Source organism: Chrysemys picta, chromosome 25, assembly GCF_011386835.1.
Source record: "Chrysemys picta bellii isolate R12L10 chromosome 25, ASM1138683v2, whole genome shotgun sequence".
NCBI classification, from domain to species: domain Eukaryota; kingdom Metazoa; phylum Chordata; order Testudines; family Emydidae; genus Chrysemys; species Chrysemys picta.
In genome coordinates this window covers 6,424,133-6,444,349 of record NC_088815.1, presented here as the reverse complement: position 1 = coordinate 6,444,349, position 20,217 = coordinate 6,424,133, and the positions used below count along the sequence as shown (strand labels likewise).

Here is a 20,217-nt window from a genome sequence, read left to right as displayed (position 1 = left end):
ATTTCCTTGTGTTTAGGGGTAGATGATCCAAAATGGTCCAAAAATAGTTTGGAAGCTTAGAATAGTGTGTGATGAAGGGATACTTAGCCATGATACAAATAACACCTTTTATTAAAACTGAGTCGATTGAAAAAAAATCTTTGCTTTCCATTTTGTTTGCCTCTTGCATTTCAGTCAGCTGGGACAAAGAATAGAATAGTCAGTTTCACTTTTGTTTATACTTGGCTTTGCTCTCTGGTTGCTCATGCCGTAGCTCAGTGCACCAATATATGAGTTGCAGATTTTGCAAGTGAAATTCGTTTAAAATCCATTGAATTGTTTGAATGCACTGACGCATTCCATTAGTCTTCTGCCAAGCCTCAAGCCTCTTCTTTACCAAACCTAAATTTGGATTTCAGTTTGTCCTGCTGCACCTTCCAGCCAAACTTGCTTTGCAGACTCGATTCTGGAGAACTAGAAATAAGTTTTTACCTTCACCTCTCTTTGGGCAGATCACTGAGCTGTTTATTAAATCACCAAAATGATACTGAGCACACAATATATTTATACAGTGAAGCCTGACTGCAGAGACAAAGAAATTGGCTGCCTAAAGAACGCTCCACATTAAACTCACTCAGTTCTATTCGGGTTATGACGCCTTCCCTGAGGTCCATCCCTCGGTAGCTTTTTGTGGTTTATCAGTGTCTTCCTATTTTTAAAAATATTTTCGCTTGCTTGAGTTGATGTGAAAGACCTGCTATAGCAACCTAAACATGAGAAACCGTGAAAGAGCTGTGAATATCTAGATAGTACCAAAGAACTAAAATGCCTTAGGAAATGTAGGTTCTGCATTAGCACTCTTCATAGTTCTATCTTTCTCTCATGAATCGGTCACCGTGTCCCCCGCGTCACTCTGTGTTCCCTTTCTCACGACGATGTCTTGCATGTTTATAGAACTGGCTGAACAATGGGGAGGGGTGTTTTAAACCTTCTCTTTGGGTTTCTTTCTAGCCAATTGGAGCTTTGCTGTTGGAGCATTGTAAAATCACCAAAGAAGAGGAGAATGTCTTTTCAATCAGTGAGTTTTGGATAAAGATTCTCATGGATTTCCCTCTCCTTAAGATGTGGTGTGTAACTTTTCCCTTCTCAGTCAAGCGGAGGAAGGGCAAGAGTAAACATTTCTGGAGTCAGATTATGTACTGTATTGTGGCGGGGGTGTCAGATCTCAAATGGGGCAGAAGCAGTACGTGAAAGGGGAGACACTTAAGGAAAATCCTGGGTGTTGTAGGAAGTGGTGTTGGGGATTCAATAGAGGCCCCTCTTCCCTCTCGGTACTGCATCATTGCCACCTCATGGTATAATTACTGCTCTTCTGAAGAGGCAGTCCCTCATGGTTGAGGTGTGAAACCCAAGACCCCGAGCACTTATGGTCATTGAAGACCCTGTCTCACATTTTGTCAGTCAGGACGCTAGCTCTGGTGCCCTGGACAAACTGTCTGTTTTGCCTCTTGACTCCCCCTTGTATTATCAATATTCTTTTCAATAAGAATGTTTAGTTCACGCCCTCTCCTAAACCAGTGATGCTGTGTGCTAAGTAGCTGCTGCGCTCTGACCCAGAGGTGGCCGCATTTCATGGCAGGCTGAAGTGATCCCTGGGTGCTGTTTGTAGAGCTCTGGGGGATGACAGGAGCTGTGGAAGCGAATGGGTGGCTAAACACCAGGGGACATTCCTGTCTGGGAAGACGGGCTATTGACTCGTTGCCGTATCTAGGCTCTTGCTTTCTGGTAAAAATAAAATGAGGCGGCTCAGATAAAGCACTTGTCAGGGCTGTCCTAGCCCCAGTCCTCCCGCCATGCTGTTTGGCCTTGTGTTGATAGCAGTGGTTCCAGCTGGCTTGCGGCATGTTGTCCTTTGTAAGCAGCCTTTCATCCAACAAGCAATCATTGTGCAAATGGTATGTGGCAAAAATAACAGGATGTTTCCTCCAAGGCCATCCCCATATCTGTTGGCCTGGCGGTCAGGCGCAGCTGCTTCAACGTGCGGAGCCTTCAGTCCCTCCTTGCTGGAATGGAGGCGAACTCCCACTGTCTCCGCTGGACCCTCTTGAGACAGTGTGCGCCTACAGAGAGCTGCCTGGGCACCGGCCTACCACCTGAACTCCTGCCGCTCTGGGGCCTTCCTTGGCAGCCCGAGAGACCGGAGTCTTGTATCCCCTGAATGGGTACAGCACGGACACTGCTAGCTTCCCATGCCATCCCAACAACGTGTCTCCTGCTCCGGAAGGATCACCGCCCAGGGGGATGGGGCGTTTACTCAGCCTACTAACAAAATGGGGCAATTAGTGGTGGCTTTCGTGATGTTCACGCTCGTCTGAGACCCACCAAAGCTCACTTCACATGGACCAATCGTGAGCCAGCAGCTCTGTCCTGGGCCGGAGTCTGTCAGGTGCTCTGAAAGCGACAGATTCTTGCAGCCTATTGCCACCCCATTGAGATCCAGCCCTTCCCTGCCAGCCCACTGGAATGACTCTCTCACACTCCCGGTATCCCAAAGCTCTACACAGCAGCACAGCAGGCTGCAGGTCAGCAACAAAGCAGGCCTGTGTGGCAGTTCCTTCCCTAAGACCTTTGCCCGCACTGCTTTGCATAGAGGGATTGGGTGATGCAATTTGGCTGAGTTCTCGCCAAGCTGGAGCCCAGATCTACATTAATTATATCCCGAAGAGCAGAGCTCATTAGTTAAAGGGTCTGATGTGATCTTGGTAAAGCATTAAAGTCAAACAGGGAGTCCATTTCCAATCTGCAGCAATGCCAGCTTTTGGAAAAGAGCCAAGAAGGGTCAGTCCCGCTTCTAGGGTCACTTAATTCATCTCATTTCTGCCTCCTCTGTACGTGTATAACTCAGCTTGTGGTCATTAAAGAGCTGGTCGCTCTTTTCAAGGACTGAGGCGTTAGGCTGGTCAAATTCCAACTTGTTCAGCTACGTTCTCCCTCGTTGCGTTCCCTGCTGAAGCTCTGAGATGTGGTGCTTTTTGCTGCTGCTCCTGAAATTTGGTGTGGTTTAAACAGCTGACCCGTTCCACCCCAGAGGTGGCTGCATTGCAATGGTGCATGAGCTGATTTCATTGTGTATCCTTCATACAGCTCTTTGGTAGGGTATTTTTTAATATATGGAGATATACCTATCTCATAGAGCTGGAAGGGACCTTGAAAGGTCATCGAGTCCAGACCCTGCCTTCACTAGCAGGACCAAGTACTGATTTTTGCCCAAGATCCCTAAGTGGCCCCCTCAAGGATTGAACTCACAACCCTGGGTTTAGCAGGCCAATGCTCAAACCACTGAGCTATCCCTCCCCCATCTCACGGGATGAAAGGTGCAAATAGATCCGTGACCACGAGCCATTGTAAATGTGCATTAAGGGGGAGATGAGCCCCTTGGCCGGTTCTATGCCACTTTCAATGGACAGTTGCTGGTAGTGACCTTTCCCCAGTTCGCTGCTCTGTAACTTTTCTAAGAGAATAAAATGACTGGGGGGTTGCTGGGCTGTGCCAGTGACAAACGACGTTACTGTGCCGCTGGTGCTGGCTTTCCTGGGGGGGGACGGGGGGATGTCACAGCAGCTCTGCCGCAAACTGCAACCTTGGGGGGTTGAAAGCAACAGAGTAAAGCTTTAGTCCCACTGCGAAGTGTGTGACCGGGAGGCTGGGTGTGTCCCTTGCTACAGAAAGAGGGGAGTGGGGCAGTGCGTCTGAAGCCCTGCTACACAAGGGGCTTGAGTGAGGAGATGGTGGGAAGAGAGAGGGGGGCTAGGGCCTGGTCCTACTAATTTCTGCCAGTGGATCTCCTGCCCTTTTAAAATAAATAAAGGCATAGTTGTGGCTTGGCACAGGCGAAGGGGTTACTCATGGTGACACCTGCTGGTGGGTGCAAGGAGCATTTCTCAACCATCCTTTCCTTGTCCCCGGCAGGTTTCATTGAGGAGCCGGACAGGAAATACTTCTTTGAATGTGACACCGAGGAGCAATGCCAGGAGTGGATTGAGGCGCTCCGAAGAGCCAGGTAGGTCAGCCGGTTGGGCGGGGGGACTTTTCCACCGTGGCGCTGGTGTTGTGCAGAACGCAGCTCAGCGCTGGGTGTGCCGCGCTGGAGTCGGGGAGAGAAGAGGGAGCTCTCTGCCCAGTGCAGTAAAGAGCAAAACACGGGCCTGGCTGTAGAGACATCTTGTACATCATTATCTTGGTCACTGAATAGGGAATTATTCCTGGACTAATCCTTCTGCGTGCTGTTTGGTGGACTTCCCTGATCTTCCCTGGCACTGCAGGGAGCGCTGTGGAGAGAGGCGTTTAGGAAGCAACAATGCGTCCTGAAATGTGTTCGCTCTCTTGACAAGGCTGGGAAGGTGGCTGTGGCAAATGGTCCTTTGCAGAGGCCTGTGGGGAAAATGCCCACTGGCCATCTAGCATAGAGTCTGCCCCATACCCCACTAGTACAGGTGCACATTTTTGCAGCAGTGACTGAGCTGAGACCTTCCTTAGGCCTCTGACCAGCGTGTGAAATACATCCCCTCTATTCAGCCAGACACTCCTTGTCTTACAGCTACGAGTTCATGAGAAGAAGTTTGATTTTCTATCGGAATGAGATTCAGAAGATGACGGGGAAGGTGAGTGTCTCTGATTTATCATCCACTAGCCCCTTTCCTTCTATCAAGGCCAGGAATTGTCAATCCGTAGGGAGTGGTGTGGGGTTTGCTGCCTGGTTTATACCGGGAGAGAATTGGAGCAGCCAGAATTGGGGGAAGACTCTCTTTTTTTTTTTTTTTTTTTTCCCCCCCTTGGCCTTGTTGCAGCCCATGGGAAAGATCAACCCCTTAATAACTTAGATCTTGAACCCATCAGTGTCAGAGCTTCCAGTCAGTTTTAAGGAACCTGCCTGCACCAAAGGGTTGTTGTACAGACTGTCTCAGTCTTTCACCATGCAGCAGCAATGGCCCATTTAACTTCATGCCTCCAGCTGCGGAACCTCCAGTGCAGGAGGTCAGGTTAGGTCCTGCTCAATGCAATGGCACTGGTGGATGGGGGTGGCCAGGACTCTGTCCTTCAGGTGCTTGGTACTCAGGTAAGGTACCTGCCTATGCAATGCAAAGTGCTTACAGCACGTCACGTCTTCTATGGGGCTTGCTGTGAAGCGGGCGTGTAATTGTCCTGAGGCCCAGCTGTTCTCATCTGGTAGAGCTCTTACTAATTTAACACTGATGAATGTTTGAACCTGGCAAAACCAGGCAGGGGCTATGTAAGATCCCTTCTGCCAGTGCAGTCATGGGCTTCCCCCACCTCTGCCCTGCTCCCTCACAGAGAGACCAGCAAGCCATAGGATGACTGTGTGACACCAGCACACACACGTCTGTACTAAGATGGTTAAAAAAACAACCCACATAGCTGACGGTCTTACAGCCTCCAGAAGGGCTGATGGACTGTCCTTTGCCACACATCCCCATCCCCATCCCCACCACCCTGTGTTTCCTGCTTTGACAAGGAATCAACACTCTGTCTAGAAGTTAATTTGACCATAATCTGATGCCCAGGCCTTAAGTAAATGAATGGCTCTGGCTGTATAATCTCATCTACTGCAGCGCCGTGAGGTGGCCCCATGCTATAATGGGAGGCACTGAGATCTTCAAAGGAACCGCCCTTGAGTTGTGCAGGAAAGGCAGGCTGGGTGTCTCGCTCCCCCTTACGTGTGGGCATGTTGTGCTCTCGCTGCAGGACCCCCTGGAGCAGTACGGAATCTCCGAGGAAGCCCGATTCCAGTTGGGAACACGCAAGCTCTAACCTGGCAGCCTCCGCCCCCACCCACCCACCCCCAGTGGGGCTTAACGGGCATTCAGCCACCTCTTTGTGGGGTGAAAACACCAACCCCCTGCTGGGGGGAGCGCCTGGGACCAAGAGACTTATTTATGGGCCAGATCATTTGTTTGTGTGTTTGTTTTTTTGTTTTTTTAATGGATTCATTGCACACTCCCCTTCCTGTTTGTCTTCAGCCCCTCGGAGCTCCCATCTCCTTGCTGGGTTGTAGAAGCAGCAAGTCTTAACTGGCCACTGGTGTGTCTGCTTTAACTTGATCGACCATAAAACTGCTAGGCTGAGGGACATAGGGGCTGCCCCGTCCTTAGATGCTTGCTGCGAGGGCTACTGAAAGCCCCCATCAGGAGTCCCAGGGGTCTGGGGATTTCAGCTATGATGCTGATGTGGAAACAAGGCTGGTCTCCCCCCGTGGGAGCAGCCCAGTGGTCTTCCAGCATGTGGTGCTATTATAAGGCAGGGACAATCTGGTGTAGAGGGCCAGTGTCTGTTTTATGCCAAAAACATGCCCTTGGTGGCAGCATTTCTGCTGGGAATGGTCTCAGGGCTTTGGCCAGCCAGCTCTGCAGAGAGCCTGCCGCACCCCCTGGTGGCTGGAGTTTGTCACCTGGGTGCTCTGAGCCAACGGGCGGCTCATGCTCTGTTGGCTTTTGGAAAACTGGCTAATCTCAAAGGGAGGACGAGGGTCTTGCTTTAAGGGGGTGTTTTTTGGCTGATCGCCCGATTCCTTTGCTCACAGCGGTGGGGTCCTGGGCCTTGAAATGCCAGACGCGCCCTCGCTTTAACTCTGTCGGGCCCACGCCAGCCGCTAGATCTGCACGGAGCAGCTGGTTCAGGTAGGGGAAGCCCTCCTCTGTTCTGGATGGCTACCCCCAGCTGGAGGGGGGAGGAACTGGCCCTTACTCTAAACAGGGTTAACCTCGGTCACGTTACTGCAGGGGAGCTGCTGGTGCTGCTGCAGGGGGCAGTGTCTTCATTTCCTTACATGCACACGCAGCAGCAGCGATTGCATTGGGAGGGGCACAGGGCAGCAGCAACTAGACAGGGGTACTGTGGCCTGTCTCAGCTCAACGCTCTCACTAGGGTCGGCTTTTGAACTAAGGCAAATTAATCCAGCTACCGGGAGCTTAAAACGCACGGCCAACATCCTGCACAGGTGTGGGGGTGTGGCTTTCTCACCAGTGCCCTGGAGTGAGCAAGGGTTTGAAAGACACCTGCAGTGAGGCAGTCTAAACCGAACTCCTCCCCCCGACCTTGAGAGCAAGCTGTGGTGCCTAGTGGCATTGTTCCCTTGCCGAGGGGTGCTGAGCTGTCATGGGCTTCCCGGAGCAGGCGGCCTGCGGGGTGGATGCTGGTGTAGTCCCCTTTACTGGCAGTGTGAGAGGTAGAACCACACCCTGTCCATACCGAGCTGGGAGACTGGGTCCCCCAGCATGAATAGTTGTACAGGACTGCTTCAGGCTTTACTCACTATACAATCCGCCTCATTTGTCTCTGCGGCTTCCCTCCTCCTCAGCTGCTTGAGCAGAAAAGACCAAAGCAATCCAGTGATTTCTGGAGACCTGCCCTCGTTTTCTCTTACGGTGCTTCTCTCCAAAGCAGCCCCAAGGGGAGGCCCTAGCGGCAGGCCCCCTTCTCCCTGCTGGCTTTAGTCATCAGTAACCAGCAAGGACCAGCATTTTCCCCCTCGCACCTCTGCAGAGATTTGCTTTTGGATGGAAACAAAGGGCCACCTTCTTTAACTGCTGTAAGGCTGCCAGCAATGAAGTTACAGCCAGGCCAGAGTTGTGGGGCAGGGCTACTGCCAAGCCAGGTAGCTCTAGCCCTCTCACCAGCCTTGAACCTACTGGCTAAGCAGTGCAGAGGCTGTTAGCACAAACCAACACAAGTGCACAGGGACTAACCCTGAAGCTACGAGGCAGCTTTCTACTGCCAGATGCAATTGCTTGAGGGATGCAGCACTGTTACTTAGGAGGCTCCCAAGGAGGAAATAATTAGGGTTTAGAACATTAGTGGAGGCTCATTGTTTTAGTACAAGACATCAGCTACCTCCAATAGAGGTGGGAGATGGGGGGCCTACCCACCTCTTCAGCAGGACCACTTGTGTTCAATGGAGGCTGTTGCTAGTAGCTTCTACATGCAGCAGACAAGCCCTATACAGTGTGGTAAAGAAGATGTATTACACTCATTTAACTGATCTTTTGTCCTGGCCATCTAGATGGTCTGCTATTAGAGCAGCCTGGGTGATTGGTGGAAGCTGTGACTCGCTAAGACTGCTCCGGGGTGAAGGCTGTGGAACACCTGGGAATAGCTCTGCCTTCCTGTTCATTGCCCCGGGGAAGCAGCAATAGAGGATTAAGCAAGAGCACATTAGAGCTTGTGCTTTAGAGAATGACCTCAGCTGCCCCTATACTGTGTTCTCAAGCAGTCCTTTTCTTGGCCTTTGCTGTTGCCCTGAGGTAGAGCAGAACGACGCTCCCCTCTGAGGTTAAGGCAAGGTTAGTTCAAATATGGTTCTTGCTATCTAGGGGCTGCTAACCTTTCCAAGCTTACTAGGGCAGTTGTCCTTTGTTGCTGCCATTAAAATCTTTGCCCACTTTCACCTAAGTTGATGCAAAGGCTCCATATCAACTGACCTGTGAAATGGTGTTCAAGAGGCTGCTTTGAACTCTGTTGTAACGGTTACACTCCCATCCCCGCTGCGTCAGCAGCTAGATAGCAAGAATTTTATTCCCAGGGTCTCGTCTCCTGTAAGTCAGCTAAGACAACTCAGCCTAAGCCAGGAGCAGGCGTTTTATTAACTCCATAACATTGGTACATCACATTAGGGACGCTGGAGCTTTGTTTAAGATGGGAGAAAGCTGAGAAATGCAGTAGTTTCTTACAGAATAAGCCAGCTCTAAATTATGGAAAGATTACACCCAATATTTCTCTCTCTCCTGTTCAAAGCCTGTTTGATCATTCAGCCAGCTTGCTTTTGTGCACTTGCCTTTAGAATCCGCGGTGCTTAGTACGCTGGCTGCCTCAATTCTGTTTGTTTTACTGGACTGGCTCTTAGCACCTCTCAACTTACTTAAGAAATCTTTACTATTTAAAATCCTAGCAGGTGGCCATTTGAACATCGCTCACGCCAGCCAAGATTTCAGAACTGGAGCATTGGTCACTATTGTTGCAGGTTACTTAGAGCAGTCAAACTACTGTATAAATATTCCCTCTTCTGCCTTCCCTGTACAAAAACACTAGCTTTTTTCTTGTTACCCTTTCAAAGGGCAGACCTTAAACTTACGGTTATCATTGCACACTGTATAGAAATGGGCATTTTGTTAGGGTTTGGGAGTGGGGTAAGGTGAGCAAGAAACAGCTCCAGCTATTTGCTTAGATTAGGAGGTACGTAAATTTCACTTTCATTACTTAATTGAATGTATGAAGACAGATGCTGTGAATAGTTATCTGAGCATGGGTGGTGCTCAGTAACTCACTAGAAGTAGCGTTACATTTCAGGATGAAGGGGGAACAGTTTTAGGAATCTTATCACTGGTCATTTATATACAAGTTTATTACCTGTTCAGGTTCTTTTTTCATGTTGGTGGTTAGTTGCTCTAACAAAGGCATTCTAGACTGATGCTGTTCATAGATTGTACAATCAATGTTTTAAATAAACACCACCTTTAATTGTTTTGACCTAGGTGTAAGTCTCCCATGTGTATTTTCTTCGAAAAGAAAGCAGTTTAAAGGGGCCTAAAAGTTTCAATCACTAAGATTTGGATTTTCATTCGTACCTAAGCTCCATTGACTTCCAGTACGATTTGTGCTCTTAACTCATGGGCTTTGGAAACTCCTACCCTAATGTTTGCCCACACTGAACTCCTAAAAATGAAATGACCCTTTGTACAGGAAGGAAGCAAACAGCAGACCAGAGGTATAACTGTAATAGAGTCAATGGAGAGACTAAACTCCCTTAAAGCATCACTCTTGTTACCCATGTCTGAGCCAGAATGGTTGGCTGCAGCAGTGGGGCTGAAATGGGTATGGCAGATCCCCTTGTGGCAATCAACAGCAGCTGTATGTTGCCAGGAGTAGGAGATTGCTGTTACAGTCCCACTAGAAGAGATCCCATAGTACAGTGGTTCTCAAACTTTTGTAGTGGTGGCCCATTTCACATAGCAAGCCTCTAAGTGCGACCCCCCCTAATAAATGCTGGAGATCATGACCCCCCCCAGGGATCCCAACCCCCAGTTTGAGAACCCCTGCCATAGCAGGAGCAGCTAATAGGCCAGTCAATATTCTCCCCTCTACAGGTCCAAGGCTACTGAATTCTCTTCTGCTAGTGGGGCCTGACTCGCTCTAGAGAAGCCTTGCAAAGGAAGGACTCCAGAAAACATGTGTAAGAATGGGGCACCTGCTCAGTGGTTGCTGTGACCCTATAAGATCCTCCCGTAAGCCCGGCCTTACGTCCATCCCTATTCAGTGAAGCATGTGAATGCTTTGAAGAGTGAGGGCTTTTGTCTCCACTGCAAGGTACCAATTTAGCAAATGTTTTTAAACCCTCACTTCTGCTCCAGGCAGGAGAGTTTAAACCCAAGAATTTAAGGAAAGCGAAACAAAGTTGAGCAGCCAAGTCAGTTAGCTACTTAGCAGGAGTCGGGGGAAAGCTGTTTGTCATGTGATTTTTCAATTGCTAGCTCCTCAGGAGAGCATGCAGTGCGTTACAGGGGGATGGAGGCTCAAAGTGACTCTTCTACTGTTACAGCTAGAGTCAAGTCAATTGCCCAAGTTGATACGCTCAGCAACAGTGAAAGAATACAGGAGTGTTGCCGGCCCCCTGCTCTAGCAACCGGAGAGAGTACTGAAGGGGATCTTTGCACTCGTGCTGTGGAGGATTCAGAAGGCAATCCTCCTTTGAAATGTAAAGAAAGAGGGGGAAAAACGGTCTGCTGAAGTACTGAAGCACCACCACAGTACAATGTATTAAAATACATACATTTTAATATAAAGACAAAACTTCAAAGCATTGTTTCAATTACAAATCAAGGTAAAAGACAAGAAATTAAAATGGAAGGGAGGGGAGAAAAAAAACTAACTCTTGCATTGTGGAAAATTAGGGTGGGTGGAAAATATATATATAATATAATATATATATAATATTACATACGTATATACACACCAGAAGAATTCACACTAGTTCTATGGAAGAATGACAGGGCAACATATCAGTATAAAAAAAACCAAATAAAGATAAATTAGGGGAGGTTTGAATTTTAAATAGTTCAATTTCATAGGCTAAAATGTATAAACTAATTCCTATTCACTAGGAAACATCCCATATCACATGTTCTAAGCAAGAAAATGGTTTTTTTTTTTTGTTTTAAATCCATTGAAAAATTAATTTTTATTAGTAGTTAAAAGTTTTACTAATCAATTCCTGAGCAACAGCAACTTCATTTGCATTCCTCTGTCCAGTCCCACCCAGCAAGGGCAGACCCCCACTCCTAAAACGCTTTCTTACAAAGACCAGAGACCTAAAGAATTGGTTTTTAATTTAAAACTGACCACTTCAAGAATTTATAGTAGGGGGCAGGAGGGTGGAGCCAAGCAGGCTGGATTTAACAATGCCAGAAAAATCACCTTTCCAAAGGACAATTCCACTGCACCAGAAAAGCAACCAGATGTACCTTAGAATCACAGGGTCAAACTTGAGAGAACTTCAGCATTAACATCTTCAAACCTTTAGGAAGTGGTTAGCTCATCTTTAATATTGAAATCAAAGCATGAAGACTAAAAAGACTGACAGTCACAAGCGCTAAATATACTGGAGGGTTATTTTCAGTTTTAGTATTGGGTTTATGCCCTGTTCCACAACAGTAGCATCTGGTATTGCAATATTCAGTCTAAGTAGATAGATCTTTATAATGCATAAAGGATAAATAAAATATGGCACAAAATTTAATGAAAAAGGTGCGTCCAACTCATTCGTGAAAAACAAGGGTCATCTATGGAATTGTTCAGGGGAATGGGGAAGGGCATTTGAATTAAAAAAAATAAATCATACTTTTACACTGTCTAAATTTGTACTTAAAAAACCTCATCTATAGTGATTTTCCTCAGTGCTGCAGAGATAGTTCACAAAAACACTTACTAATTTCTCCCCAAACTGTGATTTAAATAGATTAATGTTTTACTGTCCACTGTACAGTTTCCATTTCTTATTAGAAAGCAATAATCGTTCCAAGCTACCAGTGCTCTTAATGCTTTTGGCTCAGGCAAAACAAGAGAAGCAGAACTATTAACAACAACAACCTATGAGTATTAATTAGGAGAAAACTCTCTAAAGAAAAAGGGTGTCAAAGTTTTCATCCTTCCAAGCTCTGGTATACAAAAGGTTTGCTTTCAATACCGAAAGCAAACGGACTATATGTGGTCAATACATTCCTAACGGAGCCCTCACAGAGTTAGAAAGCGAATTACAGCTCTTCAGGGAACAGCACCTGTGACTGAAGTTATTTAGCAATCCTGGTTAGACTAATGGATAAGGCTACTCCCCGGTCAGTGAAGAAAACTGTCAAGTGTATTGATAGTCACTGGGGAGGAAAATAGCACCATCTTCAGAATGGGTGGAGGGTGGCTTCTGTTGTAGGCCTGAAGTCTAGTCAGTGGGGGGGAAATGTGTCCCTCAAACAGCAGCTTATGAGAGACTGCAGCAAGTCCCAGCTCTTGACATCTCCCTCCACCATTCCAGCAACCATGGGAAAGGTGGGGTGCAGCCTGGTGTGTGTGTGTATTGTATCTCTCTCTCTCTATCTATACAAGAGTGATGAGACACTAGCAGTTTAAGAGTCTGATCCTGCCAACACTTCCTTGGGGGCATAGCATTTACTACCAGTGAGATACTCCTGGTAGAGGAGTCAGTGTTTGCAGGACTGGGACATAACAGAAAAACACCACACACTTAGTGCTGAAGTTACTTCATCTATCCCTCCAGCTACACCACAGGGAGCAATCCTGCTCTCATTGAAGTCAATGTTAAAATTTGCCTGGCTGACTCCAGAGAGAGGGATTGGACCCTGAATTCATCTTACAAACACCCTTGGAAATCGTCTGAGTCTCCCTAGACGTCACAAAGAACTGGGCTCCATGAATGAACTTTGCCAGAAGGGAAGCGTGTGTTGGACTTTAAGAAAACAATTGGAAGTGACTGTGTTCCCACAACTGACCGCTCACATTAGCAAGACCTAAGTAGACACAGCAGCATACGGCAGGCATTGCAAATTGTCCCTGATGCAGCGTGGTTAATGCAGATCCCTGCCCTGACACACTCCAGCTATCCCGGTCCTAGGACTCTCAGCAGAACGGCAGGATTCTGGGAACAAACAGCATTGAAACCCAATTTACTTTAATGCACAATCCAAGCAGGATTTGAACCCAGGTCTCCAGAGGTGAAAGTCTAACAGTTGCCTGTGTCCCACCCTATCACCTATTTAACTAGCGCTATTGTCAGTTTCTCCAGAAAAGGAAGGTGGGGAAGGGAGGGATTAAAGATTTCCCCTACAAGGATCTTTCTTTAACTAAACCCAGCTATCAATAAAGGCTTGAATCACCCAAGATAGGAATAAAACTTGCCTCCATTTCGCCTCTACCTCTCCTTCTACCCTCCATTTTTTGTCATCATTTTATCAGCTCCAATATAAAGGGGAATGAGGGAGGGAGGGTTGGATGTAAATGACATTCTTTTCCCTGCCCCTCCATCTATTTTTAGCTCCATTTCTGTGCTTAAAAATCAATCTTCTGAGGCACATTACACTCGATCATTTTCCCCATAAGCAAAATTTCTTCATCCTAGATGGAGACACAAACTTTCACAGCCAAGAGATTAAAAATAGTATTGCAGTGTTCAAGCAACACCCCTCCGAAGAAATGAGAGGAAATCCATCCATCCATCCACGGGATAAGGCACATAGGCCACTGCAAGCTACACCCCAGCAAAAGGTTTGCATGGCCCGAGATGTAGCTTAATTGATCAGCCTAAGAACAGCCAAGCAAATTTGAAGCAACTGCTTGAACTCTGGACTCTTTAGAGGAAAGGTGCCATGTAATTGCTTGTTTTCACTCCTCGAACAACGGGCCTGAAATCTGTTAGTTCAGCAGACCTTCTCCAATACCCAAATAATGAGTTCAGAGCCACTCACTGCTCTGCAGCAAACGGGAGTAGATTAAAACAGCTCTGGCACCTTAATAACGGGGCCAATTTAAAAATAAAGCCCTGTGATTTTGGGGGTGGGAAAGTGTGACAGGATGGCATGGACTGGAGCTTTAAAGCTCTTGTCTAGCCACAGGCCAGTGATGTGCACAATCACTTCAGGAGCAAGCAGCAAGCATAAAGCACACCTCGAGTGACAGCAAAAGCAGCCATTGGACAAGATTCCCCCCACCCCCAGTCAAGGCACCTACCTGCACAACCGGCATAGAGGGGAATTCAGCCTACGTGGCCCACTCCAATTCTTGGCCTCTCTGCTGAGCCTGCTCACAAAGCCAATTACCAACAGGGTGAATACCCTTTGTTCTAACAGATCTTTATCCCCACAGTAAAGGGAGCAATAACAATTGAGACAACCAGAAAGTCTCATTGTCTCCTTGTGCTCCCGCCTGTTATAGCCACCTGCCATCTCATACTTAGATTGTGCTTTGGGGGAGGAGCTCTCTCTCTCAGCCCACCGATCATAACGGGTCCTGATCTACGACCAGCTACCACAATAGTTCACCTACGTTTGAATTCTTTTAGCGTGCAGTTCTAAGAGGGCTGGCTTTAATTCCTGCTTCACCTGCGTTCCAATGAGCTGACAGTCCAGATTATAAACAAACTGGGAGGAAACAAGCAGGGGAGTGGCCCTGCAGACAGGAACACCTCTCTCACGGAGAAAGGGCACCCTCCGATGTTCACACATATGGGAAGCTTTAAAGAAAGCTGCACGTATCATTGTCTCAGTATTTTTTTTAAATGGAAGGCTATGGGATCCTCCATACAAACCCTTAACCAAGTCCACTTTAAACTCACTTTCTCCTCCCCTTCCCCCCCCCAAATCTGCTGCCCAGTAGTTTCCCCAAGTACTTGGGGAAACCATCACTCCCACAACCTGCACTTAAATGAGTGACGAGATTTAAGATCTAGCATTTATGACCCTCCCCAGGAAGATCAATGCATTTTACAAAAGTAGCCAAGTGCCATTATCCCCATTTTCGAGATGAGGAAATAGAGGCAGAAACTGATTTGACAGAGGTCAACCATGTCAACAACCGCCAGGTCTCCAGTCGCACTCCAATGCAGCCCTCACGTACACAAGGCAAAGCGGCCTATTTTCGGGATTCCTCAACCACCACTGTCCCGTATCAGAATTCTTACTGAATGACTAATCCACAGAAAACAGCAAATTTAAGTTGAATGCCTTGGGAGCTCTCCCAACTTTCTGACACTCCAAGAGGTTGTCTGGGGGCTGGGAAAGGCAAACCAGACAACTGGAGCAGATGCACTCTTCCCTTTTTTGGTGGTGTAGTAACAACTTGTCTCTGCATCTGCAAACATCTACCCCCCACCTCGCTTTTTCACAAAGGGCCACACAGGCTCAGCTCAACACACTCGGGAAGTTCAATTTTTTGGCAGATGCTACGAAATGCATTCTAGCTTCATTATGAGTCCCCTTGCCAGCAGCAGCAATGCAGATGAGAAGGAACATTTGTGACAGTAGTAGAATGACTGGGCCGGGCGTAGGAAAGTGTAAACCAGAAAGAATTCCTTTCCTGCACTTCACATTTTGGCTTAAATATTATTAAATAAATAAAGTACCACCTCAGGTTACTGAGAACAAGTCTCACACCTCTGGCACTGAGCTTTCTTGCTAAGGTCACAAATATCCATAAATTTCCAGCCATGCAGGTTAGATCTTTATTAATAATGCTTCACGCTTACATGCAGCTTTTCACCCAGAGATCTCAAAGCACTTTGTGAAGCAAGGCAAGTATCCTCCCGGTTTTACTGATGGGGAAACAGATGGAGATGCTGAACCAACTTGCCCAAGATTACAGTGAGTAAGGGAAAGAGCTGGGAGTAAGACCCAGGTCTCTTGCCTGACCCCAGTGCATCATGTGACTCCCCAAAACTTTAAGAATCTATTTCCCAATTTCTCCATGGAAAAGTGGGAATTCCCAGGCTGCGACAGAGAGAAAAAGGGGCCTTTAGGTGAGAAGCACCAGAATTCCATAGCCTTACCTGCCCCATTTCCCTGCCCTGCCTGACTCTTACCCAGAAGTCCAACTCAGCTGAGATTACTGGGAAGACAAAATCCACAAGCAAGCAATGTGCACAGAACACAGAAGGCTGCAACAGTCAAATTTAAAGGCAGAAGCTAACAAAGACAGAGAAGTTCTGGAATCCCTGCAGGTATAACTGCCCCCAGAAGCATGTTTGAAACTCACAATACAACAAAGGTTCTCATTAAACCCTTTAGCAGAACAACGGGGCTGAAGAGGCCATGTGCTGTAAGAGGATAATGGTTAGGTCTTGCCCCCATTGCACCTGGCCAGGATGGGAATTGGTTATCTGGTGAAAGCAGACTGGCTCAAGTGATATCATGCATTTCCCGCCCAGCTCTTAAATCAGGGATGTTGACGAGCCTCAATCGGTGTAACTGAGGCATATAGAGGGGCAAAGCTAGGGCCCTTGAGCAGTTGTTCACACTATTTCACTACCTACCTTTTTTTTTTTAAATCCTCCAAGGACCTGAGTTTGCATTTTGTTGCCTTTAATTGGGATTAAAACTGCTGAGAAGGCCCTGCACCTTTCAGTTACCCAAAGATCTGGATCAGGCTGGAGTTGCCCAATTCACAGCTGAACAATAACTGGGTTACGTGTTCTCCTGGATTCCAGGACATAACTGTTTATGGCTTCCACTAGAAGCTACTGGAGGTCTCTCAGCGGCCACTCCCTGAGCATGACTTGGCTTTCGCTAGGTTCTCTCCCTGCTGCTAGCAATCCAGCGGGATGCATCACTTCCTCCCTCTCCGCTCCCATGCGCAAACCAGAAAAGGATTACAAATATTCCTGGAGATGAGGAATAAGGATCAATAATAAGGCAAAGTTACATTAATAGTTTCTGCACACGGGGGGCACCTTTTGGAGAGGCCGAGACACTCAGGAGTGGATAGGGTAACTGAGCCGGTCAACTTCTATGCCACTGCTCGCTACATGGTCTAGAGGGAAGCAGCCAATTTGAAATACATTGAAGGTGGGCATTGTTAATCAGGACACTGCACCTTTCCAGGACAAATTCACTCCCGTGGGGAGAGGAAGGAGCTAGCGAGAATAGGAAAGTAGGAGAACATGTCCACCAGCTCCATTGGACACAAGAACCAGCATAGTACTCATGGAGACACAGATCAAACCAGCCACGGAAGCACAGCACAAGAGTGTGAAGAGATATTTGGCCTGCTCCGGGTGCAATTAGGCAGCTGATTCACGAAGCCCAGCAGTTTGTGACAACGGGAAACCGCACTAGGGAGTTGGTAAGGGAGAGCTCAACTCTCTAGTGAATGGCTGCTTGCTGGAGGTTAGAGACTGTAATTAGAGAGCTATGAACCTGGCTGGAATGGACTGAAGGATACCAAGTGCCTCTGATGCAATACGACCGTATCTCCCCAGACAGAACTTAGGCCAGCAGGTTCACTTTAGCACCGGTGTGCTCTGAATCTAGTCACTTTGCTGTCGCGATCCCCCTTCTGTTATTGTGGTTTCCTTTATTGGCGCTTGGTCCAGTCTATGCTGCAGATCGAAGTTTATGAAGTAATGGATCCTCCTCCCCATTTTGTGCACTTGAATAAATAAAAACCTCTTTTTACAAGTTTACTGTGCATCACACAACCTAAAAAATAAACTGAATAAAGTTTATGAAATTTATAAATTTTCATCACGTCTATAAAATACGGTCACTGCTCGGAGCGACACTTTTCTGTACACAGAACACCAAGTCACAATACAATTCAAAATGCACCAGTTTGATAGCGTGGCAGCAAGTTAAGCTAGATTGTGGTGTTTTTGTGAACTACCATTTAAACCTATTCAAAGCAAAGAAATACAAAAGCGAATGCACTTAGAAGTCAATAAAATGTACACGGCTGAGCCATTTCGGAATCAAGTATCAAAACCTTACTAACAAAATACATTGTACTTCAACAAAAACAACAAGCGGAGAAAATCTGCTGCTATCTGCCCCAGCATAGAAGCTCGGTTTTCAATCTTCCCAATATTGTTAAAAAGGGCCTGACCAACACCAGTGATTATGCACCCTGTTCATATGCCAAATGACCCCCCAAAACAAGTTAACAGTCTAGCTACTGAAATTCACAGTGACTGGAGCACCACCAGAGGTTTTAATGGGCCCAGTGAAGTAGTCTAACAGGACTAGACTTAAGTTATGCTTCTTCTGTTCTAAGTGTCTGAACCAGCTGAGTTTGCACAGGTCAGATCAGGTAATCTAGCTGCCATTCCAGAGGGGAGTATTGCATTCTGGGTTGTAATAAACAATATTAAACGCCTGATAACCGAGCCATGAGCTCTGTTAAAAAGAAAAAGAAAACCACCCAAAACTAAAGACTGCCATTCTCTGTAGCTCCTGCTTTGCTGTAAACCAATGGACTTTGGTATATGAACAGAGTGAGTTGAATAAATAAAAGCAGACCTTTCTGAGAACTGGGTTTGGCATTGGTCAACCCTCAAATTCAGCACCAAGGATTTGAACTAGAGAGGCACAGTTCTGACGGATGAAATAGCACCGAGAGGAGGCTCTTTACATCTCTGCTGGTGTGCCAGTCCTTTATTATTCAGAGAATGGTTTCAATGAGTTGCAGTTTTTTATGACTTTAGATGGAATAAAATAAGCCAAAATTGTTTTCATTTTTAAAAAAAGATAAATACTTTATCTAAACTATCGACAATACAAACTGGAGCTTTTTTTTTTTTTTTTTTTAAGCATTTTCCTTTGCAGTTTTTTTTCAACTCCGATTCACAGTAGAATATTCTTTTCTCTGTTATTTAGGTCTTTTGTTTGTTTGTTTACTTTGTCCAGTAGTAAGAGTAGAAACCCCTGCCAGGCCAGGCGAGCACCTTTCAGTGGAAGCTGAGTGAAGTTGGTCCACGTTGTCCTTGCATAGGTCACATTGGGTTGAGGTAGAAATCCTAATTACCTGTGGGACAGGAGGAGAGGAAGAGACCCATCTAAATTAGATGCATCAAATCAAGTGTGTGCCAGAAATGTCATTTACTATATAGTTCTTAGACCTTCTGTTAGCCAGGATCAACAGGGACAGAAAGGAGAACAATCCATGTGTTGATATCAGTCAAAATTAGAGATAGATGACAACCCAACAGGTCTTTTCCATCACACCCCAACCCTTCTTGGGGTGTGCAATAATGAAATTTGATCCCTTGTTCCTAGATTTAGGCTCCAACAAGGTAAACACACAAGTAGTCCTACCGAAGATAATGGGATTATTCATGTGTTTAAAATCAGGCATACGGAGTCTAAGCCAAAGCCCGTTGGAAGTCAATTGGGGCCTTTCCATTGGCTTCAGTGATGGACTTTGGAGCAGGACTATGCTTAAGTACCGTGCTGAATCGGGGGCTTAGATATTAGTCTGCGTTGAACTGTCACCATCTGCTGGCCTAGGCACCTCCATGTGTCAAATCCAGGGCCACGGTTCCGAGGCCTCTGCACTACATCTAGCGTCTGTGTTTATAGAGGAGACACACTGCTCCTCTCTGGTGCTGCCTCTTCCCCTCCCCTAAATGTCTTGTCATTTAGATTGGAAGCACTCTGGGGCAGGAACTAGCTAATGAATTTGTAGAGTGCACAAGGGGTCCCAATTTCAGGTGTGATTTACTTAAAAAAAATAAGGTATTTTCACAATGCCTGCACCCACATCATGCAGAAATAAACAAAGGACCCAAAAAACTTAACCACAGTCACACCTAGACTGGCCCAAATACAAGAATTCCCTTCAATGAAAAGTGTTGCGGTTCTGCCGTTTGGTTTTGTTCTGCAGCAGGACGAAACTAAGACCTTTTGAAAGCTTTCCCAAAAATACAGAGAAAGCCCCCGCACCCAGTGACCCTGTGGATAGGACAGTTACCTGGGATGTAGGAGACAGGTTCAAGACCCTGTCCGAACCCAGATCTCCCACATCCTAGGTGAGTGCCCTGTCTAGCTGATTATTCTGGGGAGTGGATTTCTTCCCCTGCAACTTGAGACACCTTCCAGATGACAGCTTTGTCTAAACCAATGCCTTTCGGCAAAAAGTTTCAATTTTGACAAACTGGCATTTTCTAATAAAAAAATA

General features: G+C 46.7%; 2 protein-coding genes across 30 annotated transcripts in view; one reads left to right on the top strand and one right to left on the bottom strand.

The window, feature by feature from the left end:
- The window catches only part of PLEKHJ1 (pleckstrin homology domain containing J1), a 34,771-nt gene that overhangs the window by 3,029 nt on the left and 11,525 nt on the right, over positions 1-20,217 (top strand). The window contains exons 3-7 of one of the 5 annotated variants that reach the window (XR_010594956.1): positions 991-1,057; positions 3,949-4,039; positions 4,577-4,640; positions 10,137-10,222; positions 10,589-10,757. Coding sequence is in view for 2 of the 5 variants with exons in the window: in XM_065578669.1 (XP_065434741.1) it covers positions 991-1,057; positions 3,949-4,039; positions 4,577-4,640; positions 5,743-5,808 (288 nt within the window). In the remaining 3 variants the exon portion in view is untranslated. Of the gene's footprint in view, positions 1-990; positions 1,058-3,948; positions 4,040-4,576; positions 4,641-5,742; positions 9,520-10,136; positions 10,357-10,588; positions 10,758-20,217 lie in introns of those variants that run through there. The other 4 variants (XR_010594957.1, XR_010594955.1, XM_065578669.1 and 1 more) reach the window with 4 other exon arrangements.
- The window catches only part of DOT1L (DOT1 like histone lysine methyltransferase), a 105,310-nt gene continuing 91,039 nt past the window's right edge, over positions 5,947-20,217 (bottom strand). For all 25 annotated transcript variants that reach the window (XM_065578651.1, XM_065578661.1, XM_065578642.1 and 22 more), the window contains one exon: positions 5,947-19,065. In XM_065578651.1, the coding sequence (XP_065434723.1) occupies positions 19,058-19,065 (8 nt within the window). In that variant the 3' untranslated portion in view covers positions 5,947-19,057. The remainder of the gene's footprint in view (positions 19,066-20,217) is intronic.